Source organism: Bombina bombina, chromosome 5, assembly GCF_027579735.1.
Source record: "Bombina bombina isolate aBomBom1 chromosome 5, aBomBom1.pri, whole genome shotgun sequence".
Classification (NCBI taxonomy): Eukaryota; Metazoa; Chordata; class Amphibia; order Anura; family Bombinatoridae; genus Bombina; species Bombina bombina.
Genome location: NC_069503.1, coordinates 484702828 through 484730710, shown reverse-complemented (window position 1 = coordinate 484730710; position 27883 = coordinate 484702828). Strand labels below are relative to the sequence as shown.

The 27883-nt window shown below is 37.2% G+C and overlaps 1 protein-coding gene across 2 annotated transcripts; it reads left to right on the top strand.

Moving 5' to 3' along the window:
* Positions 1-69: 69 nt before the first annotated feature.
* Positions 70-27883, top strand: PIGM (phosphatidylinositol glycan anchor biosynthesis class M). Of its 2 annotated transcripts, XM_053714396.1 has the most exons (7): positions 70-370; positions 2552-2714; positions 16383-16816; positions 20121-20662; positions 21448-21706; positions 22909-23010; positions 27556-27883. In XM_053714396.1, exons 3-7 carry the CDS (start codon positions 16619-16621, stop codon positions 27715-27717), a joined length of 1263 nt encoding a protein of 420 aa, XP_053570371.1. In that variant the 5' UTR covers positions 70-370; positions 2552-2714; positions 16383-16618; the 3' UTR covers positions 27718-27883. The 2 variants fall into 2 exon arrangements, with proteins under 2 accessions (XP_053570371.1, XP_053570370.1); XM_053714395.1 differs by lacking the exon at positions 2552-2714.

Genomic DNA, 27883 nt, shown 5'->3' with positions numbered 1-27883 from the left:
TGCCCTGCCACTCCTCCTCTGCTCTTACACCATCACTTCTTCCTGCTAGTACATGCTCGCTCCTCCTTCCCCTGCCCTTCCTTCATTAGTTCCCCACCCTCTCTGCTCCGTGTCAACCTCTCTTTACTACTTGCTGTAGTCTGTTCCTTATGTAATTTATTCAAAGGAGTCTAAGACCCTTCACTATTTCTTCCTTACTGCACCACCATCATACTTGTTCCTCATTTCCTTCTTCAGGGTATTTAGTTTCTCTTTTCCTTCCCTCCCATCTTGCAAGATCCCAGATTCTCTCAGACTCATCTGACTTTTCCTAGTGTTGTGCTCCCCCATCTGGATTTAAACGCTTATGGAAAATGCCGCTTCATACCTGGTAATTTACCCACTATAGTTACAAACAAAAATGCAATTGCTTTATTATAATACTGTTCAGATTTAAAATCTAGATTATTTTTATAGAGCTGCTATAGTTAGAGCGAAGTTTCAATTATTACCTTAAATGGCCATAACGTTTGAATAAAAAAATGCAGGTGGAATTACTTCAGCCATTTTTAAGATATGTCAATTTCAAAGGTGACATAATTCCTTTACTATGCAACAGGGACCTGTACCCAAGTATGTGGCAGAACAGATTTGAGTGACATTTGGGTTGCTGATAGTTATTGTGTTAGTGCCATTTCTTGGAAGAAGGTTTAAACATATTTTAGTTTTTAAGATATTTTGCCAAAAATATTACATTGCCCTTTTACCTTCACACACGCATTTATTTAGCTGTGTACTTCTTTGTATGATACAAACACCGTAACTCACTCAATAAACAGCTTTAAAGTGATAGTAAATTTAAAGTGAATGTCAATTTTGATGCTAAAGTGCCCGTTTTTTAAAAATTCGATTAAAAACAGGGGCACTTTAATTCATCAAAATTTACATTTCACTCCTGTTGGGGGAAAAAAACTTACCTTTTAATCTTCACAGCAGCTCCAGCTTCCTCCGCCCGTCGCAAAGCCTCTTCCTGGGTCCAAAATGAGGAATCCGGCTTCCTCCAATCACGCCGTTGAATCAGACACTGATTCCCCCGGGCGGGAAGCCGTGATTGGAGGATGACCTATCCATCATTTCTGACCTCAGAAATGGCTTGCAACGACCGGAGAAAGCTGGAGCTGCTGTGAAGATTAAAAGGTAAGTTTTTGTTTTTTCTCAACAGGAGTGAAATGTAAATTTTGATGAATTAAAGTGCCACTGTTTTTAATCGAATTTTTAAAAACTGGACACTTTAACATCAAAATTGACATTCACTTTAATACTTGTATTTTGCGCCATTCGATGTAACGTTTACAAATAATATAAGTTCCATTCATGAAAATACACAAACTTAAAACTTACTGTAGTAATTTACATATAACCGCTTCTTTGCTACTGCACGCTCCGGCTGCCCCGACACTAAGAACTTTTTATTTATTTTTTCCTGACTTTTTCGCCGTTGTCCAATGAAAATAGTTGCATGTTTTTATGTAAAAAAAAAACACAGGATCTTTTGTGTATGGCGTTGGTAACGCATGTGCAAAAGATCCTGTTTTTTTTTTGTTTTGTTTTTTTTTTAACATTGAAACATGCCAAAATGCCACAATTTTCATTGGACAATGACGAAAACTTCAGTGGGGGGAGGTCTTAGTGTCGGGGCTGCCAGAGTGTGCTGTAGCAAAGAAGCGGTTATATGTAAATTACTACAGTAAGTTTTAAATTTGTGTATTTTCATGAATGAAACATATTATTTTTAAATGTTACATCGAATTGCACAAAATACAAGTATTTAATTTACCATCACTTTAAAGGAACATAAAACACAATTTTGTCCTTTCATGATTCAAAGAGAGCATGATTATTATTTTTTTTAAAAGATAATAGTGTATTCGCATTAGAATGGATAAAATAAAGTCCATCTAAAATATTGTTTCCTTTCTGGATCTGATTCAGTTTGCAGCCTTATCATTTGGCATTTCAACAGCTCCAAGAGTATTTACAAAGGTTCTGGTTCCTCTGGTGGCAGAGTTGCGTCTAAGGGTTTTATTTGTCACTTATTATTTAGACAACATATTCCTCATTGCCGATTCTCTACAATAAGCAAAGATTCACAGATAAATTCTAATTCAATTCCTTCAAAATCACGGATGGATTATACATTTTCCAAAGAGTCATTTAATTCCATCTCAGGACCTAGTTATTCTGGGAACTAATTTCAACACTCTCAGAGGATGTCAGGGTTTTTGTACCGTTTGCTCTGTACCTTTACATTTTCTGGACTGAGGATTTTTCTCCCAATTTAAGGCCCCTCCTTTTGTTACTCCTCGCTTGGTAATTTGCTAATGTGCTCAGGTGCTAACTGAGCTTTCCTGTGAAGACACCTCGCCAAGTCTTCATTCCTAAGGATGGAAATTACTCCTTTGTACCTCTGCAGTTCTTGAGTTTTATTTCAGTCTGAACCTCATTGTATTTCTTTGTCTCCGTGTCTCAACATATGGTGTTTATCTACAGTTTTCCTCTCACTTGTTGCCAGCCTCTCGCACTATTGCGGACTGCTCCGCTCTACGCTCTCAGCGTGTGACGTCACGCCTATCCGAATCCACGGACTCCGCTTGCTGCATCCGCTCTCTCAAACAGCCTGCAATCCGGATTCTCTGGGCAGCCCTAGTTAGCCACAAAGCGGCATCAGGAAGCTGGTAACGTTGTTTTCTATTCTATGTGCTTCTTACAACTTGCATGCACTGTTCTTATCTGCTGTGCTAACGATTGACTGCTTTTGTGATATTTAAGTCTGCCAACATACGTTTACATGGAAGCTGGTCTGACAAGTCTCAACTAAAATTATTAACATTACGCCTATTAACTCCTAACCTCTGCAAGAGCCTGTCTCTAGATATAAGTTAGTAATCTACTATGTGAATGATATACATACCTTATATTCACTCATCAGTGGATTGGGAGTTACCATTCAGTAATTGAAAGCTACGAGCTACATTTTATACTGATCTGTTTAACCCCTGCTGGATATTTCAGTTACTACCCTTATATTGTACTCTGAACGCTAACTTTCACTAAGTACCATTTTGCAGTTTATATCTGTTGGTTATTTGGTGATAACGCTCCTTTTCACTCTGTATCTGTACAGTAGTGACCCTCAGATCTATGAGCATGACAGGGTTCTCTAATTAAATCTGTGAGAACCTGAGGTAAGGTGTGAGACTGAGTGGTCCTACTTTAATCAGGATTCTAGCTAATTAATAACCTAACAGAGGAATGGTGTCTCTTCCTCAACCACAAAATCAGTTTCTGAGGAAATATTTTCTAAATCTACTACAGATGAAGTGTCTATCAGCACGTCAATGGATGAAGTTTTTAGGTCACATGGCCCCAGTCATTCATTTTGTCAAGTGGGCAAGATGGAGGATGTGTCCTTTTAAAAACCATTTCCTGTGTTATTACAAGAAAAGAATCAGTCTGTCTCTTCAGATTCGTTTTCCAGGGACCTTGAAGAAATCTCTCCATTGGTGGATACAGATTCAAAATTTGTCCAGAGGCCTTCCTTTGAAAGAGCCAAATTGGGTTCTAATTCAGACGGATTCAAACAAGGTAGGATGGAGGAGGGGGGGGCATCTGCAACAGAATCTTTTCTCAGGGACTTTGGAAAAGTAACATTCAGTCCCTTCCATCCAATCTTCTGGAAATAAGGGCTGTTTAACTTGGTCTTTTACATTTTCAAGCTTATCTGAAGGGGAAGTCAGTAAAGGTGTTGTCAGACAACAGAACCATGACAGCATAAATTCAGTTCCAGGGAGGAACAAGAAGTAATTCATTTTTAAGGGAAGTATCTCAAATATTTGTTTGGGCTCAGCGCAACATTCAACTCATATCATGTTCCAAGTCAGGAGGATGTTGTAGCAGACTTTCTAAGCAAGAAGAGAATTTAGTCAATGGAATGGCAACTCAATAATCATTTGTTTCAGATGATAACCAGCAGATGGGGGATGCTGGGCATAGATCTTTATGGTCTCCAAGGACAACAATCAGGTTGCCAGGTTCTTCAGTCGTGTTCTAACACTCCATGCCTTAGGGGTGGATGCCTATCTTCAAGATTGGCATTTAAACTGATTTATGTTTTTCCTCCACTTCCTCTAATATCCCAGTTACTGAGGAGAATTCAAAAGGAAAAGGCAACCTTCTACCTGTTTTTTCCTTTTTGGCCATGCAGGCCATGGTTTCCTCTGGTTCAGAGACTGGAAATTCTTCCTTGGCATTTTCCAGTTAATCAGGACATGCTGTGCCAAGTTCTTATGTTTCATCCAGGGTCACAGGTATTCAAGTTGACAATATGGTTGCTGAAGTCTCCAGATTATGTCTAATGAATAGTTAAACTTCTCTTATTGAAACTCTATGACAAGCTAGGAAATGTTTTACTTCCAGAATCTATTACAGAATTTGGGATGTATTCTCTACATGGAGCCTCTACAGCTTCAATAAATCTTTAATTAATAATTTCTGGAATTAAGTGGGCTTAAGATCCTTTTAATTATTCAGTTTTTCCAACCTTTGCTTATATACAACCTTTTACTAAAACAGTTATACTTCCTGGGATTTGCCATTAGTCTTAGAAGCTCTGAGGGAAGATCCATTTGAACCTCTTTGTAATGTTCCCCTCTGGTTTCTTACTTTGAAGATAGTTTTTCTGGTAGCCATTAGTCAGTTCGTCAAGTTTCAGAACTACAAGCTTTTTCGGTAAGAAAATCATGCCTTTTCTTTCATCAGGACAAAGTTGTTTTAAGAACTGTACCAGCATTTCTTCCTAAAGTAGTGTCTAGATTTTATAAAAATCAAGATATCCTCTTGCTTTCTTTTTGCCCAGAAAGTCAGCAGGTTTATATTGTTTGGATGTTGTTTGATATTTACATATTTATGTTACTAGAACACTATCACTCTGCAAGTTTGATAGATTATTCATTATTCCTAAAGGTCCTAGAATGGGTCAAGCACCGGTTAAATCCACTCTTTCAAATTGGATTGTTCAGGCTTTTTCCAGAACATATAAGCAGAGAGGTGAACAGTTCCAGAAGGACTTAAAGCACATTCAACAATGGCAGTTGCTACATCTTGGGCTTTGCACGCAGATGCTGCTCCTGATGAAATTTGCTAAGCTGCTGTTTTGAAGTCACATTATACCTTTATTTCCCACTACAAATTGGACGTTCATCAATCAGCGTCTGCAAAGTTTGGTCGCAAGATCCTTTCTTCTGTTTTGTCTTAATAAATTTGATATTTTTGCAGTTATATTCGCATTTCATTATTACTGCTTTATTTTTTATTTCCTACCCTTATGTTTTTTAGAGCTTTTGATTCTTCTCACTGGTAGGTATTACTAACAGGGCCCATATCCCTTGGTAATACCTACCAGGCTCCCTCCCAATTTTTTCCATGACCACCTATTGACTGGCCATCTCTAGGAGGAGGAGGTGATACTGTCTAGGAGTTACCTATATAGAGGTAACTAAGGAAGTGGGCCGTTCTGTCCACACCCCTTTGGGGAGGGGCTCTCACTGGTAGGTATTACTCAGGGATATGGCCAAGATATAGAAATTACTATATTTTGGGTGAAAATTTCTAGTTATTGGCTCACCCTTGTGCTTCAATAATTGTTCAACAAAGGATACAAAGAAAATGAAGCAAATTAGATAATTGAAGTATATTGGAAAGTTGATAAAAATTAAATTCTCTATCTGAATCGTGAAAGAAAAATGTTGTGTTTCATGTCCATTTAAGTCCCACTGTACAGAGTACTAACCAATCGGAAATAGGGTATCTACAGGCAACTACATATTTATCTGCATTACAATGCTAGATAATTAGCCTGGAGACCTTTTTAAAATTGTGCTTTAAGGGCCGACTAGCTAAAGCTCTCTGCTCAGCTTAGATGATCTCAAATTATCCTCTAGCATTGCGATATCCCTCACATGATTCTAGAAAGGCAAATTCTAGATGTTGAAGCTCAGTAACAATATAGCCAATAATGATAAAAGAGTTTTGTTACATTTACATGTATGCTTTGTATTTAATTTACTTTAAACATCAGATTGTCAATATGTTTTATTACATTTAAGTTTTGTACTATCTTTTTTTGTGTTTTAATGCATTTAGATTTTGTATATAGTAAAGTATTTAGGATTGTGATTTTACCAATTCTGATTGTGCTTTGAAAGTTTCTGTGTAAATTTTCTAACAAATTAGGATTATACTTTTTGTTTTCTGTGTATGTTTTACAAATTGCATTGCGCTTTTTTTCTGTTTCAAGTAAGTCTAACAGTTTTAGAAAGTGGGCTGGACAGGGAGTTCACCAGGTGTGTCTTAAGTTCTCTTACAACTCTCATTATATTATCTAAGCGTGCAGGTCTGACTGATTTATCTCTTCATTTCTATGCAGGTGACGTTTGAACAATAAACTTATTTAACAGACAGAAAAGTAACATAAACTAGTGAAAACAGTTCAGGTACATTTGTATTTGCTTCAAATTAATAATTTATATCAGTGTCAGGTGCTTCCTTGTTAACTTCACTCTCCCCTGTGTAAAATAAAATTGGCACAAATCAATCTAGAAACACAATACTGTTAGAACTGTTCCTTTGGTTTCTATTATGAACAAAAAATAGCCACAGTGTGTGTGTGTGTATATACACCGGCCACTTTATTAGGTACACCTTGCTAGTACCGGGTTGGACCACTTTTGCCTTCAGAACTGCCTTAATTCTTTGTGGCATAGATTCAACAAGGTGTTAGAAACATTCCTCAGAGATTTTGGTCCATATTGACATGCTAGCATCACGCAGTTGCTGCAGATTTTTCGGGTGCACATACATTATGCGAATCTCCTGTTCCACCACATCCCAAAGGTGCTCTATTGGATTGAGATCTGGTGACTGTGGAGGCAAATGTAGTACAGTGAATTCATTGTCATGTTCAAGAAACCTGTTTTAGATGATTTGAGCTTTATGACATGGTTCATTATCCTGATGGAAGTAGCCATCAGAAGATGGATACACTGTAGTCATAAAGGGATGGACATGGTCAGCAACAATACTTTGGTAGGCCGTGGCGTTTCAATGATGCTCAATTGGTACTAAGGGGCCCAAAGTGTGCCAAGAAAATATCCCCCACACCATTACACCACCACCAGCCTGAATCGTTGATATAAGGCAGGATGGATCCATGCTTTCATTTTGTTTACGCCAAATTCTAACCCTACCATCTGAATGTCGCAGCTGAAAACGAGACTCGTCAGACCAGGCAACATTTTTCTAATCTTCTATTGTCCAATTTTGGTGAGCCTGTGCGAATTGTAGCCTCAGTTTCCTGTTCTTAACTGACAGTAGTGGCACCTGGTGTGGTCTTCTGCTGCTGTAGCCCATCTGCTTTGAGGTTCAATGTGTTGTCCATTTAGAGATGGTATTCTGCATACCTTGGTTCTAACAAGTGTTTTTTTAAGTTAATGTTGCCTTTCTATCATCTCGAACCAGTCTGCCCATTCTACCCTGACATCAACTGCCGCTCACTGGATATTTTCTCTTTTTTCGGACCATTCTCTGTAAACCCTAGAGATGGATGTGCATGAAAATCCCAGTAGATCAGCAGTTTTGGAAATACTCAGACCAGCACATTTGGCACCAACAACCATGCCACGTTCAGAGTCCCTTAAATCCCCTTCCCCATTCTGATGCTCGGTTTGAACTTCAGCAAGTCATCTTCACCACGTCTAGATGCCTAAATTCATTGAGTTGTTGCCATGTGACTGGCTGATTAGCAATTTGTGTTACCAAGAAATTGAACAGGTGAACCTAATAAAGTGGCCGGTGAGTGTGTGTATATATATATTATATATATTTATATATATATATATATATATAGCTCAAAATTACTACTAGCCAGGCCAAAATGTTACTCGCCACTTCTGATCCTACCCACTACATGCCCACAACACACATACTACTCCACCCCTTCTTGCATATGTTTAGCCATTGTGAAACACATTATTGTGCAGTCATTTTTTATATTTTATACCATAACAATTTAAATAATGCTAAATACAGTATAATAGACAATAGATTAACAAAAAATAAGTGCATAATAGTTAGCAACATGAACTTGTTGGCTCTGGGTAAGACAACAGCTGGATAGAAATAGGAAGTTGTTCAAGTGAGAGAGTGGAGAAAGAGAGTGCTGACAGTCATGGAAGGTTTCAGCAGACCTGGAGATTTTCTTTTTATAATTATCATCTCTCCCTTCTATCTTTCTCCCGTCCCTCCTCTCTTCAATCTCTCTTTTTACCCTCTCTCTTATGTTTCAGGCCATATTTTCTCTTTACGCTCTTTCTTTACCCTCTCTCATCTCTTTACTCTTTCTTTTCTTTTTTTCCCCTCTCTCGTAAAGCTATCTTATCCACTTTTACTTCTCCAATCTCTCTCTTTCTCTCTCTGCTCCCGTTTCCCCTCTCAGAAGTAACATTCTAAGCACTAATGATGTTCCTACAGCCCTAGAGGAATAATATATCATTGCCTTTTCTAGTATATATAATATCCCTTCAGATATTTTTATCACATAGCCCAAAATGTGTTTGCTACTTCAACATTTAGTCACTAACTTTCACTCGCCACCATTAAATTTCCACTTGCCAATGACTAGTAAAGAGTAGAAATTTTGAGCCCTGTGTGTATGTGTGTGTATATATGTGTGTTTATATATGTGTGTGTGTGTATGTATATGTATATGTATGTATGTATATATATATATATATATATATATATATATATATATATATATATATATATATATATAGCTATATATAGATATTAGTAAACACAATTACACAAACCAGATTTATAATAAAAAGTAGAAAATAACCTAATACTGTACAAGCATCTGCTCAAGGAGATTGGAAGAAAATATGGTCACCCATGATATTGCTCGTAGTCTGCCATGAAAATTACAAAACTCGTTAGCCAAATTCAACAGTTTTAATACTTTTTTGGGCTGAGGTCAGGTTTCTTGCCAGTCCCCTTTCAGAGAGGGGGCAAGGAATGCAGCCAACTCCTTTATGGCTGGTCATAAACCAGCACTCAAGCCCTGGCTGAAATTATAGTACACATATCTGTATTTAGGTTTATACAGTAACCATACATGTGTGATCAATCATGCTGTGTAATCATAGGTATTATTTTGATACCATATGTTGTATTTGGTCACCCAGTAACATGAAAATGATTAACACATAACCTGAGATATTATAGTTAGCCTGCTATGATGTTAGGGATGTTGTACATTAACCACCTGACAGGTTACAACAGGGGTCTGAGAGTCTTCCAATTAACTCAGTCCAGCAAAGAAAATAAATTGCCTGTGATCAATAAAAGTTACTGAAGACTGAATTTAGATTTTCACCAGATTTTACTTTTCACTACAAGAATTTAAAGGAATTCCATTTTAAACCAAAAAAAATCCCACAAGAAAATATTTAAAAGTGATGGTAAATTTCAGACTTTAAGAATGTTGCACTGAAAAATATATTAGTGTACAAGCAAAACAGCATAGTTATTATTATTATTTTTTTAAAAAAAGTGTATATATATTTTATAATAAAAGATTTATATTTCTACTTAGTATCTTCTTTTCCCCCGCACCCCTTATTTTCCTCTTTTTGCTGGGCTGTGTGATAGAGAGCAGTCACACCCACTCTCTACATAGGCTTCCTAAGGGCTTTCAAAGGACTGTACTTCAAAAGTGTCAAATGACACACACACTAATTGGATGTTCATTGGAATTATCATAAACAAAAAAAAATAGTTCATCCCAGTGGGCCAGCATAACATTGTAATAGAAGCATTACTATAGGCATTGGTTTAACCATTTTCACTGATAGATTAAAAAAAAAAAAGTACACATATACTTTTTTAATGGCAAAGATTACACATATGGCATTTGATTAGCTAAAGTTTACCATCACTTTAACTCCCAACATCCCAGTTACTATTTACCTCAGGATATTATTGTTATATATATATATATATATATATATATATATATATATATAAAGAGAACAGCACCCCTGAGCAACAAAAGCTAGAATAACTTCCATGCCTATTCATTTATATTGCAACTCAGGGTGCGCGTTCTTTTAGTAAACTATGCCCCTTCACAGAGAAAAAGTATCCTGTAGCATATCAGTCTGATCCTGCCCAATGACAGTCCAGCGCCGAAATACCAAGAAATTCTTCTCTGAACAAGGGAAGCGACAACCCCAGATAATCGTTTCGGCCTTCTGTGGGCCTCGTCAGTGAGGTGCAGTTGTATCTCTCTAAGGGCATGTGTGCACGGGCTCCACGTCTGGCTTACCCATTACTCTTAGGGTGACCCAAGAGTAATTTACATAAATGTGAAAAAATAGAAAGAGAACAGCACTCCTGAGAGAGAACAAAAGCTAGAATAAATTCCATGCCTGTTCATTTATATTGCAACTCAGGATGCGCGTTCTTTTAGCACACTATGGCCTCTATTTATCAAGCTGTCTACTTTCTGGCATTCGCTGGCGCCAATACGCTCACCTAACATCGCCGCCGCGGACCTGAATACGTTCGCCAAATTTATCAAGAAAGCTGTCAAAAAGCCGCGCACCAAGTACGGTGCGATGAGCAGCGGACTGTTGTTAACTGACAGTCATCGATCTCGCTCCTCATCGGCTTATTCACAGCTTTCTTGCTACCCTGTCACTAAGCACCCACACTAAACTATACTGTTTACCCCCAAAACCGCCGCTCCCGGAGCCCCCCACAACTATAATAAAGTTATTAACCCCTAAACCGCCGCTCCCGGACCCCGCCGCAACTATAATAAATATATTAACCTCTAAACCACCGCTCCCGGACCCTGCCACTACCTACATTATACCTATTAACCCCTAATCTGCCGCCCCCTATACCGCCACCACCTACATAAAGTTACTAACCCCTATCCTGCCGATCCCGGACCCCGCCGCAACTAAATTAATTGTTTAACCCCTAAACCGCCGCTCCCGTAGCCCACCGCCACCTACATTATATATATTAACCCCTATCCTGCCCCCCCTACACCGCCGCCACTGTAATAAAGTTATTAACCCCTAAACCTAAGTCTAACCCCCCCTAACTTAAATATAATTTAAATAAATCTAAATAAATATTACTATTATTAACTAAATTATTCCTATTTAAAACTAAATACTTACCTGTAAAATAAACCCTAAGATAGCTACAATATAATTAATAATTACATTGTAGCTATTTTATGATTTATTTTTATTTTACAGGCAACTTTGTATTTATTTTAACTAGGTACAATAGTTATTAAATAGTTATTAACTATTTAATAACTACCTAGCTAAAATAAATACAAAAAAAATAAATCATATTTATATTTTAAAAAAATCAATTTTTGAATAAAAAAAAATTATGGATTTTTATCCATCCTGCCCCTAATAAAATTACATATTTGTCATTTTTTCTATTTAATTGGGATGCTGTTAAATATTGTTTTTTTTATTTTTTTTACTTTTAAAAGTTTGATGGATAATTAAATATTTGTACCGTACTGTTTAATTTTGTCCAGTTGGAGTTCTAAAAAAATAAAATAAACTTTGTCATTTACATTTAAAAAATAAAGAGTGTTTCAAAGTAAAAAATTTTAGCAGTGTCATAAGAATAAATAAAAAGAGAGAAGCGCTCAACCTGGGAACGAACAATAGCATAATAGCTTGTTCTATGGCTAGTTACCACCCAAGAAGCAGCCTCTTTTTGGAACTTTCCTGAAGCATATCAGTCTGATCCTGACTTTGCAGTACAGTCCAGCCCTGAAATACCAGGCAATCCCTCTCTGAATGAGAGAAACAGCAAAACCCCAGACGTACGTTTCAGCCTATTGTGGGCCTCGTCAGTGAGGTGCAGCCATATCCCTCTAGGCACACTGAGCAACTGGTCCACGTCTGGATTCAGGACCAGACTGATATGCTTCAGGAAAGTTCTTTTCTGTGAAAGGCACATGTTGAGCAAAAAGAGGCTGCTTCTTGGGTGGTAACTAGCCATAGAACAAGCTATTATTGTATTGTTCGTTCCCAGGTTAAGTGCTTCTCTCTTTTTATTTAGTGTCATAAGAATGTTTAAGTTTCCTTGAAAAAGCCGCCCTTAGCGGTGAAACGTATCTCGGAAAGGAAATACGGAGAAACGTCACATGAGGGGGTAGAGATCGGTTTACAGAGAGACACACTAAGAACTCTGATAGACACTTGGGACTCAGCTTAATGGCTCTAATAGTAGTGTATCGTGCTTCTTTACGGAGTTTTATGAGTATTACCCTGTAAAGTGATATCCACCTCCTTGTTTAATTTACATATATTGCTTAAAATAAATATTTCATTTGATCCAGCTTGCCAGTGAAAGCGTGATACTCAGAACTATAGTGACTCTGACTAATGTGAGTACTTTACCACCTATTTAAACACTAAACCCACATTTTTTTCTTTCATGATTCAGATAGAGCAGGCAATTTTAAGCAATTTTCTAATTTACTCCTATTGTCAATTTTTTTTCGTTCTCTTGATATCTTTATTTAAAAAGCAGGAATGTAAAGTTTAGTAGCCGGCCTATTTTAGGTTCAGCACCCTGGATATTGCTTGCTTATTGGTGGCTACATTTAGCAGGCATTAATGTCACTTAAAATTGTAAGTTTCAAGTTTTGGGTAGAATTGTCTTTAATGACCTTTTACAGGTTGTAAATATCTCTTCTGGCATAAACTGAATTAACATACTAAGTTATATAACATTTGTTTGCACTATATTCAACAAAAATCTTATATGTTTATGCTCTGGCAGGTTGATAATTTATCTAACATATTAAGTTGCAGCTTCCTAGTACTCACCCTTCATTTTTGCTCTGAGCTTAATGAGAGTACCTTATGACACATACTATATCTATATATGTTGAATTATGTAACATATCTGTTTATACAAAATTTAGCACATTCCTTCAATGTTTATATTATATCTAACAGAACTACTATACATGTTCTAGTATTTCTTACAGCTACCCAGTACTCATTTGATTTGATTTGGCGAGAGTATACACATAATACTCATTGCTACTGTATTTATATGTTTATACCTTAAGTATTTAGCTACTCCATTTAAACATATTTCCTATGAACAATAGGGTGATTGCGTATTGCGGCTTGCTCCCGCCCCTATCCTTTGTTAATTCTATTTTTAGTGGCTAGCTGGAGTCTAGTTCTGATGTCAGAGGTGATTTTAATATGTCCCCCTCAGCCCAAATGGATAGGAAGAGGGCTGTGTTGTCAGTGGCCGAGATGTCGCAGCCCAGTTTATGTCCTATATTATATTTTATTTTACAAATATATTAGTGGAAGAGAAGCCTAACCAAATTTTAGCAATTGAATATACACTGCTCAAAAAAATAAAGGGAACACTTAAACAACACAATGTATCTCCAAGTCAATCACAATTCTGTGAAATCAAACTGTCCACTTAGGAAGCAACACTGAGTGACAATCAATTTCACATGCTGTTGTGCAAATGGGATAGACAACAGGTGGAAATTATAGGCAATTAGCAAGACACCCCCAATAAAGGAGTGGTTCTGCAGGTGGTGACCACAGACCACTTCTCAGTTCCTATGCTTTCTGGCTGATGTTATGGTCACTTTTGAATGCTGGTGGTGCTTGCACTCTAGTGGTAGCATGAGACGGAGTCTACAACCCACACAAGTGGCTCAGGTAGTGCAGCTCATCCAGGATGGCACATCAGTGCGAGCTGTGGCAAGAAGGATTGCTGTGTCTGTCAGCGTAGTGTCCAGAGCATGGAGGCGCTACCAGGAGACAGGCCAGTACATCAGGAGACGTGGAGGAGGCCGTAGGAGGGCAACAACCCAGCAGCAGGACCGCTACCTCCGCCTTTGTGCAAGGAGGAACAGGAGGAGCACTGCCAGAGCCCTGCAAAATGACCTCCAGCAGGCCACAAATGTGCATGTGTCTGCTCAAACGGTCAGAAACAGACTCCATGAGGGTGGTATGAGGACCCAACGTCAACAGGTGGAGGTTGTGCTTACAGTCCAACACCGTGCAGGACGTTTGACATTTGCCAGAGAACACCAAGATTGGAAAATTCGCCACTGGCGCCCTGTGCTCTTCACAGATGAAAGCAGGGGCACACTGAGCACATTTGACAGACGTGACAGTCTGGAGACGCCGTGGAGAACGTTCTGCTGCCTGCAACATCCTCCAGCATGGCCAGTTTGGCAGTGGGTCAGTAATGGTGTGGGGTGGCATTTCTTTGAGGGGCCGAACAGCCCTCCATGTGCTCGCCAGAGGTAGCCTGACTGCCATTAGGTATCAAGATGAGATCCTCAGACCCCTTGTGAGACCATATGCTGGTGCGGTTGGCCCTGGGTTCCTCCTAATGCAAGACAATGCTAGACCTCATGTGGCTGGAGTGTGTCAGCAGTTCCTGCAAGATGAAGGCATTGATGCTATGGACTGGCCCTCCCGTTCCCCAGACCTGAATCCAATTGAGCACATCTGGGACATCATGTCTCGCTCCATCCACCAACTTCACTTTGCACCACAGACTGTCCAGGAGTTGGTGGATGCTTTAGTCAAGGTCTGGGAGGAGATCCCTCAGGAGACCATCCGCCACCTCATCAGGAGCATGCACAGGCGTTGTAGGGAGGTCATACAGGCACGTGGAGGCCACACACACTACTGAGCCTCATTTTGACTTGTTTTAAGGACATTACATCAAAGTTGGATCTGCCTGTAGTGTGTTTCTCCACTTTAATTTTGAGTGTGACTCCAAATCCAGACCTCCATGGGTTGAAAATTTTGATTTCCATTTTTTAATTTTTGTGTGATTTTGTTGTCAGCACATTCAACTATGTAAAGAACAAAGTATTTAATTAGAATATTTTATTCATTCAGATCTAGGATGTGTTATTTTAGTGTTCCCTTTATTTTTTTGAGCAGTGTATATACTAAGTGTAGCTATAATCTTAGTTAATAGATATATACTACTTCTATTCTCGGTCATAATGTACTAGGTCCATGATGATAACTTATTTTTGTACTTATGGTACAGCCGGGAGTATGTTACAGAACTATACATAGATTATATACTATAAAACAAAACTTTTAATTTTAACACTAACAGATATCACCCTTGCCCCCCATAGTAGTTAACTTTATAACTGAAAGTTCCTAAATTGTTCTGCTGTCTAGTGAGGTGTTTCAATACTCTCAAGACCTTCCCTTGTCTCTAAATTGTATCTTAATATGCAGGCGTCTAACATAATCCACAGATATTTGTATAGGAAATGTATTTGACAATATCAGGTTATTATATAAGTTAGTTGAGATCTCCCCATATGGAAGCTATCTAACTCATGAGTTGGTACTATATTACTTTTATTAACACCCAAGTGTTTTATTTTATACCCCCTTAAGTCCCTCTTATATATATTCGGGGGCCTAGATGTAGCCCTTAGTTTGGTACAAGGGGGAGATTACTGTTTGTGTGCGTGGTACAAAGAGGGTGTATTGCTATTATTACTATTAAGCGAATCAAATAAGTTCTGTGTTTCCATTTTTTTTGCTAATCCAACATATTCCTAACTGTTTACCGCTAACTCCGCCCCCCCCATCCCCCATATAGTTTACTTGGTAAACATGTGAAATGTATCCTATGACCTATACCCTGGAATCATTATTTTAGAGGTTTTATGTTAATTTAACAATAATATTCCCACCTCCCCTATATGTTCTACTACAATTATACCACTACATACAAATAAAAAGAGGTTCACCATTTGAGACCCAAAAGCGGTCTCCTTTTACTCGAGAACACCTTCTGTAGATTTGTATCCTTTATATCATTAGGAGGTCCATAAGTGGCCCCATATTTCATTTAGGAGGTATGTAGTTTGAAGGGCAAGTGATATGTGTATTTATATTCTCAAAATGTGTTGTATAAACCTGTAAAGTATGTCTTCTCATATTGATTGTATGTATCGCAAAGCATTTCCTTTGCATTTTCTAATGACACCTTTTTTTGTTTGCCTTGAATTGAACCTCAATAAAAATTATATTTAAAACACATTTTTTTTTATTCATTTAAAGGACTATTTTGGTGATTGTATCTTTTTCAGTATTAGTGTACTTGTGTTTCTGTACAATTCTGTGCCATTGTTCTATTTATAAAACATATTTAAATGATTATTTAACTGATAGCCATATGGTTTTTTTTTTTGTTTTTTTCAGATTTACTTTTTCCTGTGAAGAACTTGTGCTCAGTCTAAACTGGACTGCTTGCAGAATATGATACTGCTCCCCGGACGTCTGTCTTAAATTCACAATAATGTTTAAACACAGTGTCCTGATTTATTCAGAATGCTGGTGTTTCACTGCTGTGATTTACTTAAGTTCAATACAAATATAGCTACTAATTTCCTGTTAAAAATTTCTTCAGCCGTAATGTGAGGTGTGAAACAAGAAAAATGAAGATGAAGAAGAATACAAATTTTTGGGTGACGCCTCAGCATCTTTTCTTCAAGTCTCAAGCTATGTTTGCGGCTGCATTTTTTATTAGAATTATCCTTGTCCTCTACGGTGTATACCAAGACCAGACCATGCTGGTGAAGTACACAGATATTGATTATCACGTTTTCACAGATGCCGCCCGTTATGTTACTCAGGTAACAATCAGTTTCAGTCCCATTTGTGGTTCCTGATATGTTGGCATGACATCTAATAATTTAGAAATCTTTTCTACAAAATTAACCTTTGATGTCAATTGGATTTTTTGTAGATTAATCATTTGATTAGCTTTTGTATATTAATGGATTATACACTGGTGTGTGGCAGAGCATATAAAATAATCACATCTGTCCATACCAATAAATTATATTGCAGTTACCCCATAATAGGACATAAAAGTGTGAAAAATAAAATGCTCTAATGTGTTAGTTATGTGCAAGCAATAGTGCAATAATAAAATGTTAAACACATTATTAAATCAGCTCCAGAGCAGCAATGCATTACTGTGAGCTATCTGAACACATCTGGATAGCCATTTACAAGAGGCATGTGTGTAGCCACCAATCACCAGCTAGCTCCCACTAGTACATTGCGGCTCCTGAGCCCTTGTGCCATTCAACAAAGGATACAAAGAGAACAAAGTACATTTGATCATATAAGTAAACTGAAAAGTCTCTTAAAATTGCATACTCAATCTGAACCATGGGATTTTAATTTTGACTTTCATGTCTCTTTAAGCAGGCTATAAGAAACTTAGCACAACCTTGCCTGTTTGTGTCTTGTTCTATCCAAAGTACATTCCAGCCCTAAAGTACCAGGCAATTCTCTGAAATAAGCACTTTTACAGCCTACCCCAGACTAATGTTTCATCCTAGATAGAACACGTTAGTAGAGGTGCAGCTATATCCCTTTAAAGGGACATTACACACTTTGAGATAGTAAAATAAAATGATAAATCACATATATAAAAAGAAGTCTGCAATATACTTTCATTATTTATTTTGTCCTCTTTGCCTGTAATTCCATTCTGAAATTGTGAGCTTTTCAGTTCCTGTTAGAAATGGAAGTGCAGAACACTGTTCTATTCCACACAGCTATTGGCTGCACACTCTAATGACCTATGTATAACTGTCCCTAATTGGCCACAGCAGAGAAGGTAACACAAGTTACAAAATGGCAGCTCCCAGTGTTTTATAGACAATAAAACTTTACACTTATTTTGTCACTTTTTAAACAACTAATGAAACTTTAAGAAATACATCTACATGTTAGTCATGGACTAATCTTTTCTTTGAATGCATCATTCTATCTAGCATGTATTTAGTGTTTAATGTCCCTTTAAGACCTCTAACTCACATTATGTTAGAGGGATATAGTTGCACCTCTACTAACAAGTCCTATAAAGGATGAAACATGTCTGGGGTAGGCTGTATAAATGCTTTGTTCAGAGTATTGATTGGTTGTTTTGGGGCTAGACTGCCCTTATGCATGGGATGAGAATGAAGCTACAGCTTACCATACCTTAAAGGGACACTCAAGTCAAAATAAACTTTTATGATTCAGATAGAACATGCATTTTAAGACACTTTCCAATTTACTTCCATTATCAAATTTTGCACGTTTTAATATTCACACTTTCTGGGGAACACGATCCTACTGAGCATGTGCACAAGCTCACACGGTATACGTATACTAGTCTGTGATTGACTGATGCCTGTCACATGCTACAGGGGCCAGAAATGGGAGAAGAAATACATTTGATAGAAAAAAAAAGTTACGGCTTATTTAAAATTTAGAGTAAGTGGTATTGTATTGTCTTTTTATTGTGTACTTGTTAATGATGTAATTCTTCTGCATTGATTGGTCCTGTAACCAACCGCATCCTGCAGGATTGTCATGAGTTGGGAGGTATGGCTTGCTTCCTGCCCAAACAGCACCCAGAGAATGGCTGAGCCACGCTCACAACCTGCCTACAGGGCAACAGTCATCCCGCCCCTTCACATGTGATCCCACCCCTCCCAAATATGGCTCTCCCCCAAAAATACTGGAAGCCTCTGCCAACAGTCTCTTTACCTCCCACATCCCAGAAATCTTCTGACAGTTGTTGGGAGATATGCTACAGAAACTGGAAAAGGCACAAGTGGGCTAAAAGAGGCAACACACTTTGCAGGTGTTATCCCAGAGGGTAAAACTATTTAGTTCTGTCTGTCCCCAGTTGAATACTTGTCTTTCCTGGTTCTATCTCTTATATTAGTCTTATTATGCTTTGTTCAGATGAGAATGACTGGAAGTGTGGCACAAGATTGCAGTTGAACTGACCTTGCAACATGATACACACTTGGCAAATTTTTGTAAAAACAACTTCAGTAACCCTGTAGGAGAATCACTATGTTAATGAAATGGAGGCTGTGTTTGTGTGCTGATTGCAGGAAAAGAAACCCAAATACTAAACTTTAGATCAATTATTTATCATGCAGCTCTAGTGATACAGACATTAAGCACATTTTGTAAGAAGCCTCTCCAGCATCACCAATACAAAGGGATATTATTATTCTTTGCAGCTGATTTTCTAAACCTCATTCATCCCTTCATTCTAGGTAGTTTAGGTAGTAAAATGATATGTTCCCAGTCCCCTAACTCAAAAATAGAATTAAAAACACTCATCTCAGTATGCTCAACAAGTCAAGTTTCCAGGTAGTATGGAAGCTTTCAAGTTAAAGGGACATGAAACCCCAAATGGTTCTTTTATGATTCAGATGGACAATACAATTTTAAACAACATTTCAATTAGATTTTCTCCATTCCTTAGGTATCCTTTGTTGAAGAAATCACAATGCATACGTGCAGCCACCAATCAGCAGCTACTGAGCCTATTTAGATTTTCAACCAAGGGTACTAAGAAAATGAAGCAAATGATATAATAGAAGTAAATTGGAAAGTTGTTTAAAATTGCATGCTCTTTCTAAATCATGAAAAAAAGAAATCTGGTTTAATTTCCCACAGATTCTAAGGGCATCTGTATCAGACAACTCATGACCTGTTTTAAATAAATAAATGAGCATTACATTTATAGTTTATATAGGCATACACAATACATACTTGAAACGCCTTTAAACTGTTATTATGTTGCATTGTTTTACAGGCCGTGGATAGAACCCTTAAAAAACCTCTAAGTATGTTTACTCATTACTTTTGCACTGACAAGTGAGGGACCAATATAAATGAGCTTGTGCACTGACCAAGCAATCGTGTAGCATGTTGCAGGGTCAGTTCTGTTTAATACATGATGCACTCTCTGCGAGCAGTGGAAGTAAACACATTTTTAAAATTGACTTATAATGAAACATTTTATGTACATTTTGATTTCAATACTTCAATCTCCCAGCCCTAAGCCAAGCTCTATATTAGAAAAGAAAACTAAGTGGCTTATGAGTGGAATACATTTTTTCTTTTCTCTTTTAGGGCCTATCACCTTACAAAAGAGCAACTTACCGTTATACTCCGCTGCTGGCCTGGATCCTAACACCCAACATCTACCTCACCGAGTTATTTGGCAAACTGCTGTTTGTGTGCTGTGACCTGGTAGCTGCCTATCTCATTCACACAATGCTCCTCTATAAAGGGTTAGACAAACAGTCATCCATGTTATACACTGCTTTCTGGCTTTTCAATCCCCTACCCATGGCCGTGTCCAGCAGAGGAAATGCGGAGTCTGTTTTAGCAGTACTTGTTCTTTCCACCTTGTACTATGTCCAAAAGCGCCACCTCCTAAAGGCGGCTATAATCTATGGCTTGTCTGTGCACATGAAGATTTATCCAGTGACTTACCTGTTGCCCATCGTGCTGGCTCTGCAGACTGAGAACATAACTAGAAATAAAGTGAGTCAAAAAGGAGTTTCAGAGCTCAGAATGCTGGTTCTTCAGTTGCTAAATCGTGATGTTTTGCTCTTCGGATGTGCAGCAGGCCTAACCTTTTTCCTGCTTACGAGTGTGTTTTATTATAGGTAGGTTTTTTTTAGACTTGATGATGCTAATATTAAAAGTATTCATATACGCCTTTTATTAGCGTTTGTGTTTAAAGGGACGCTAAAATAAAACATTCATTATTCAGATAGAGAATACAATTTTAAACAACTATTATTTCATTTGCCTTATTTTCTTGATATCTTTTGTTGAAAGAATACCTAGGTAGACTGCTGGGAGCTAGCTGCTGATTGGAAGCTGCACGTATATGACTTTTGTCATTGTCTTAGCTGATGTGTTCAGCTAGCTTCCAATAGGGCACTTTTGCTCCTTCAATAAAGGATACCAAGAGAATGAATAAAAATAGATAACAGAAGTAAATTGGAAAGTTGTTTTAAATTATATGTTCTATCTGAATCACAAAAGAACAATTTTTCCATAGCCAATATTGCAGTATTCACATTTTCAGTATAGGTGGCAGACACAACAGGCAAAAACAGCTAGTTGAAATGTCAAAATAAAGGTACATGAGATATTTATAAACAATGTATTACAATCCAGCAGGTAAAATGCATCATTAGGAACAAAGCAGAGTCCATTTTGCAGTACACTGTCCTTTTTAAAGTATATATTTGTGGTTGCAGATCATAGTACAATCTGATCCCTGCATCACAAAATCAAGAGTTTTACTGTTGTCAGTATTTGTAACGCATGTGTGTTGCTTTGCTGGTCCATGAAAAGGTGAAATTCCCGTATAACTTGTTAGATGTAACACGTTACTATAAAGCAGACTGATTTTCTGTAATCTTTCTTTATCCCCATCAAGCTATGGCTGGGAATTCGTTGAGCATACATACTTGTATCACTTGACCAGGAGGGATATTCGGCATAATTTCTCGCCATATTTCTACATGCTGTACTTGACCGCAGAAAGTGATTGGAGTTTTAGCCTGGGTCTTGCGGCTTTTCTGCCTCAGCTAATATCGTTGATTGTTATATCGCTAGCGTACTACAAAGACCTGGCATTCTGCTGCTTTCTCCACACAGCTGTCTTTGTGAGCTTCAATAAAGTGTGTACCTCACAGGTAGGTGTGCAGTATTGTTTTGTCATAACCTTACATTCCAAAATGTTGTGTGGTTAGAGGATCACTGGTGAGTTCTTTACAGGTAGGCCTTGGCAGTTGTCTGCTCTTTTACCTTGCGCTACCTCTTTACAAATGATATATATCATGTTAGTAAGTTATTGTGATCGCTTCACTGGCTGCTCCTTCAGCAAAGGATACCAAGAGAATAAAGCCAATGTCATAATAGAAGTAATTTGTTGTTTACTATTGTATGCTCTATCTGAATTGTGAAAGAAAAATGTTGGGTTTCATGTCCAAAAAAAATAAATAATTACTATAAAATTACTTTAAAATGATTATCCAATTTAAAAAAAAAACACAGAAAAAAAACTAACTTTGTTTTGTACTAGTTTCACTATTTTATTTTGCCAATTTTTGGGCTAAAAAAAATGTATTTTTCTTTTCAACTCCCCAGAGAGAATAAAGATGCTTTCCACAGTATTCAACACCATGACCTTAAAACATCCAATTTTTAGAGCAGCAATTTTAAACAACTTTCTAATTTACTCCTATTATAAATTTTTATTTGTTCTCTTGGTATCTTTAGTTTAAAAGCAGGAATGTAAGCTTAGGAGCTGGCCCATTTTTGGTTCAGCACCCTGGGTAGAGCTTGCTAATTGGTAGCTACATTTAGAAAGCTGCTTAAAATTGCATGCGCTATCTGAATCATAAAAGAAAAAAATTTGGGTTTCGTATCCCTTTAATCAGTGTAGGAGCCCATTTATAACTATCGCTAATTGGCCACAAAACATATTCAATAGGCTTTATAAAAGGTTTAGCCCTGGAGTGCAAAACACTGCAATTTTTGTTACCAGAATTATGATTTTAAACATTTTTAAAACATTTACTTTGAATAAAAATATTTTACAGTGCAGTCTTTAGTTGCTGATATATACTAAGCAAATATATATATATCACTGTAATGTTTAATTAATCACATCCAAGACCTTTCATTGAATGTACATCTGTTTTTGAAAACTACAAGTAGAGGGATGTGTACCTGAAGCTGAAATTAGTTTCCACTTTACAGGGACAGAGGTAACTTTCTATTGATTTTCTATCATCTGAATAAGTTTCATATGACTAGAAGTAATAGCTTGTGTAATAAACTCACCAGGCAATATATGCTCCACCAATGCTATTTACTTACTGTCTTTCTGTAGTATTTCCTATGGTATCTCTGCCTACTACCTCTTGTAATGCCCAGTCTGAAGATGTCATGGCACCAGGGAACATTGCTTCTTATGCTCTGGTTTATCGGCCAGGTAAGTGTGTGTATATTGTTACATATATAAGTTTTCCTGTATTTCTCTTATGTTAAATGTAGGGAATGCAATATTTCCTCCTTTATGTACAAGCAATGGCAAAGTCTTTTGTTATGAAATATCAAATACTCACTTCTGAAGAGATTTAGTACAAAAACATTTTTTTGTACTGACAGGAAAACATTTACACCAAAAAAATGTATTATGATCTTCAGAAATTGTTATCAAGATACATAAACACTTGTTACAACACTGACTGCTAAATATCTTTATTTTCTTTGCTGAGAAAAAACAAACAAAATATCACTGTTACAGAACAGCTTCTAGGATTGTTCTACTTTCCAGAGTTTCCCCTTACAGACAGGGGATGGGCTCCTATGCACATTATCATCATGTGATCATTGCCCCACCCCTCTCCATCCCTAAAATATAAGGTAAACGCACAGACTTCTAAAAAATGGTCAATACTTTTTGTGTGTGTGAGTGTAATCTGCCTTCTACACATACATGTGTGTGTAATCTGTCTTCTAGACACACACAGACACATGTATAATACATGCCACCACTGCAAGTAGTAACTGATTTCTAGATTACAGCATCATACAAACCAATATTTGGAACTACAACTGACAGCAAAAACCTCTGTTGCCAAATGTTGATATTGAGAATGCTTGACATATATAACAATTATTGACTTCATAAACTTTTATATCTCAGCAACCACTGCCTGTTTGTTTTACTAAAAAAAATACAAACACATCTACAAGACAATAAAATCTATCTGCATGCCAAAACTAACAAATACACTAATTTTATGTTAAAATATTTTTTTATTGAAGTAACTTTGTCATAAAACAGATTACATGTTCTATACAGTTGGTTACAGTATTTCTTTTATCAAGTCAATAAGCAAATCAATTTCCGTTATCGCTTCTGCGCTCCTTCATGTCTTGCTTATATATTTCTATTAACTGGCTTACAAGGTCTCAATTGCCATTGGATTCAACCTTTCATCTCTCATCTAGTCATGACCTTGTTCCTGTGCCTGGTATATAATAAAGTGTACAGATAAAGAACATCTGCTGCATATATTTTTAACATAGATTTGTAATAATAAAAAAACAATTAAACAACAATTAACCTTTGGTCACTGAGCGAAAAAATTTATGTGTCAATGTCAGCTATTAATATCTAGTCTTATTACGCCAATGAGGAATGAGAAACCTTTTGTAGATTGTCAAATGTACTAGCAATTTATTGTCTTCTGACCCCCAACTCTCTCGTTTGTGGTCCCATACCTAATTTCTCTCTTGTAGTTGGATCATATTAGTTTCCCCTTATATTGAGTTAAAGGAGTTAGCTTTGTTCGGATGCATCATCCAGTAAAACCAAATTTTGTGGAATGTGTCTGTTGTACCCAAAAATTCTTGATGCTGTCTCATGTAGTGAGTATGGCAACCTAAATTTATCCATTATCTCTCTCCATGTCGATACTTCCTCTTTCCAATATTTGGCAATGCTTATTCTCGTGATAGTGCAAAGTATCTTTACAAAAGTGTTAATATGTTTGTGGCAGTTTAATAATGGAGCATTTAGTAACCCTTGAGACATGGTTAATGTTATTTGAACTTCTAATAATGTGCTGGGAAATGCCTACAGTCTATCTTCCTGCCATGAAATGAGCAGTTTTGATTGGAGTAAAGTACCATCTAAAGACAGTTTTGAGACTATTTTCCCTTAGATCAGCATTAACCCCTTAACGACCAAGGACGTACTCCACACGTCCTCAAAAAAAAATACACTTAATGACCGAGGACGTGTGGCGTACGTCCTTGGTCTGGAAAGCAGCTGGAAGCGATCCTGCTCGCTTCCAGCTGCTTTCCGGTTATTGCAGTGATGCCTCGATATGGAGGCATCCTGCAATAACCCCCCTTGGCCATCCGATGCAGAGAGAGCCACTCTGTGGTCCTCTCTGCACCGGACATCAATGGCCGGTATCGTTGGTGGGTGGGAGCTTACGTGGGAGGCGGGTGGGCGGCCATCGATGCTCTGTATGGAGTGGAGGGGGGCGGGACCCACGGGGGCGCGCACGGGGCGGGAGCGGGTGGGAACCGCTACACTACAGAAAAACATAAAGTAAAAAGTAAAAAAAAAAAAAAAAGAAAGATTAAACTTAATAATATAATCTAAGGGATCTGGAAGGGGTGGGGGGTTGGTCTTGGTGGGGGGGAAAGCTACACTACAGAAAAGGGCTTTTTTTTTTTTAATAAAAAGGCAAATTTTTTGCAAAACTGGGTACTGGCAGACAGCTGCCAGTACCCAAGATGGCGCCCATTAAGGCAGAGGGGAAGGGTTAGAGAGCTGTTAGGTGGGGGATCAGTGAGGTTGGGGTCTAAGGGGGGATCATACACATCAGCATATGTAAATATGCTTTTTTTTTTTTTTTTAAAAAGGGCCAAATACCTTTTATTTTAGTACTGGCAGAGTTTCTGCCAGTACTTAAGATGGCGGGGACAATTGTGGGGTGGGGGAGGGAAGAGAACTGTTTGGGAGGGATCAGGGGGTCTGATGTTTCAGGTGGGAGGCTGAGCTCTACACTAAAGATAAAATTAACCCTGCAAGCTCCTTACAAGCTACATAATTAACCCCTTCACTGCTAGCCATAATACACGTGTGATGCACAGCGGCATTTAGAGGCCTTCTAATTACCAAAAAGCAATGCCAAAGCCATATATGTCTGCTATTTCTGAACAAAGGGGATCCCAGAGAAGCATTTACAACCATTTGTGCCATAATTGCACAAGCTGTTTGTAAATAATTTCAGTGAGAAACCTAAAATTGAGAAAAATTTAACTTTTTTTTTAATTTGATCGCATTTGGCGGTGAAATGGTGGCATAAAATATACCAAAATTGGCCTAGATCAATACTTGGGGTTGTCTACTACACTACACTAAAGCTAAAACTATCCCAAAAAGCTCCCTACATGCTCCCTAATTAACCCCTTCACTCCTGGGCATAATACACGTGTGGTGCGCAGTGGCATTTAGCGGCCTTCTAATTACCAAAAAGCAACGCCAAAGTCATATATGTCTGCTATTTCTGAACAAAGGGGATCCCAGATAAGAATTTACAACAATTTATGCCATAATTGCACAAGCTGTTTGTAAATAATTTAAGTTAGAAACCAAAAGTTTGTGAAAAAATTTGTGAAAAGTGAACGATTTTTTGTATTTGATTGCATTTGGCGGTGAAATGGTGGCATGAAATATACCAAAATGGGCCTAGATCAATACTTTGGGTTGTCTACTAAAAAAAAATATATACATGTCAATGGATATTCAGAGATTCCTGAAAGATATCAGTGTTCTAATGTAACTAGCGCTAATTTTGAAAAGAAATGGTTTGGAAATAGCAAAGTGCTACTTGTATTTATGGCCCTATAGTTTACAAAAAAAGCAAAGAACATGTAAACATTGGGTATTTCTAAATTCAGGACAAAATTTAGAAACTATTTAGCATGGGTGTTTTTTTTTGTGGTTGTAGATGTGTAACAGATTTTGGGGGTCAAAGTTAGAAAAAGTGTGTTTTTTTCCAATTTTTTCCTCATATTTTATAAAAAAAATTTATAGTAAATTATAAGATATGATGAAAATAATGGTATCTTTAGAAAGTCCATTTAATGGCGAGAAAAACAGTATATAATATGTGTGGGTACAGTAAATGAGTAAGAGGAAAATTACAGCTAAACACAAACACCTCAAAAATGTAAAAATAGCCTTGGTCCCAAACGGACAGAAAATGGAAAAGTGCTGTGGTCATTAAGGGGTTAATTAGACCTTTGCACGAAGAGTAGAATAATTTGCACCTATCTTGTGTATCTAATGAGGTATTAGTATCCGTTTCCCACTTGAGCATAATAGATGATTTGGTATCATTTGTTATATATAAGTACCATTTTAGAGGAACCGGAGATAGAACATTTTGTACTTGGGTGAAGGTTAGTGGCTTATTATGTGTTAGGAAGTATCCCACTCTATAAAGGCCCTTATTCTTCCACTTATCTAATTGTTTTCAATAATCGGCTGGGATAAGGTAAATACACTAATTTTAAAGGGGACATAAAGTTGAATTCCGACTTTGCTAGCCCTTTTAAAGGGATAGGAAACCCAAACTTATTCTTTCATGATTCAGATAGAGCATGCAATTTTAAAAATCTTTCTAATTTACTCCTATTATTAATTTTTCTGGAAAACTATATGGCAGCGCTTTTGCAAGAATGTTATTAATTTGTAAGAGCACTAGATGGCAGCACTATTTCCTGCCATATAGTTCTCCAGATGCCTACCTAGGTATCTCTTCAACATAGAATATCATGGGAACGAAGCAAATTTTATAATAGAAGTAAGTTGGAAACCTGTTTTAAATTACATGCTTTGTCTGAATCATAAAATAACATTTTTGGGTTTCATATCCCTTTTAAAGTAAAATAGCTGTTAAAATGTAATTTTGTTCCAATCTTATATATATTTTTTTGTCTCCTACAGGCTTTATGGCTGGCTCCTGCATACTACCTGGAATTTGAAGGACAAAATACATTTCTCCTAGTATGGATAGCTGGCTTATTTTTTCTTTTTATTAATAGTTATATTCTTGTTCAAATGATCACAAAGTACCAAAGACAAAACAAAAAGATCAAAGATCATTAAGATAATTTTGCTCATTATTTCTTAGCCATGTTGACAGACTTTCCTCGCAAATGTTACAAGAAAGTCATACATTTGTCAAAGCATATTTCATTTTTATTTTTCTATGGTGGAGGATTGCATATCAAATACCTTTTTGAAAATAAAATCTATTTTTGTTTAAAAAAAA

Coding starts and splice junctions, on each gene's coding strand:
- PIGM (XM_053714395.1), top strand. CDS start 16,619: ATGAAGATGAAGAAGAATACAAATTTTTGGGTGACGCCTCAGCATCTT. Junction 20,663..21,447: donor ACGAGTGTGTTTTATTATAG/GTAGGTTTTTTT, acceptor ATCCCCATCAAG/CTATGGCTGGGAATTCGTTG. Junction 23,011..27,555: donor TGCTCTGGTTTATCGGCCAG/GTAAGTGTGTGT, acceptor TGTCTCCTACAG/GCTTTATGGCTGGCTCCTGC.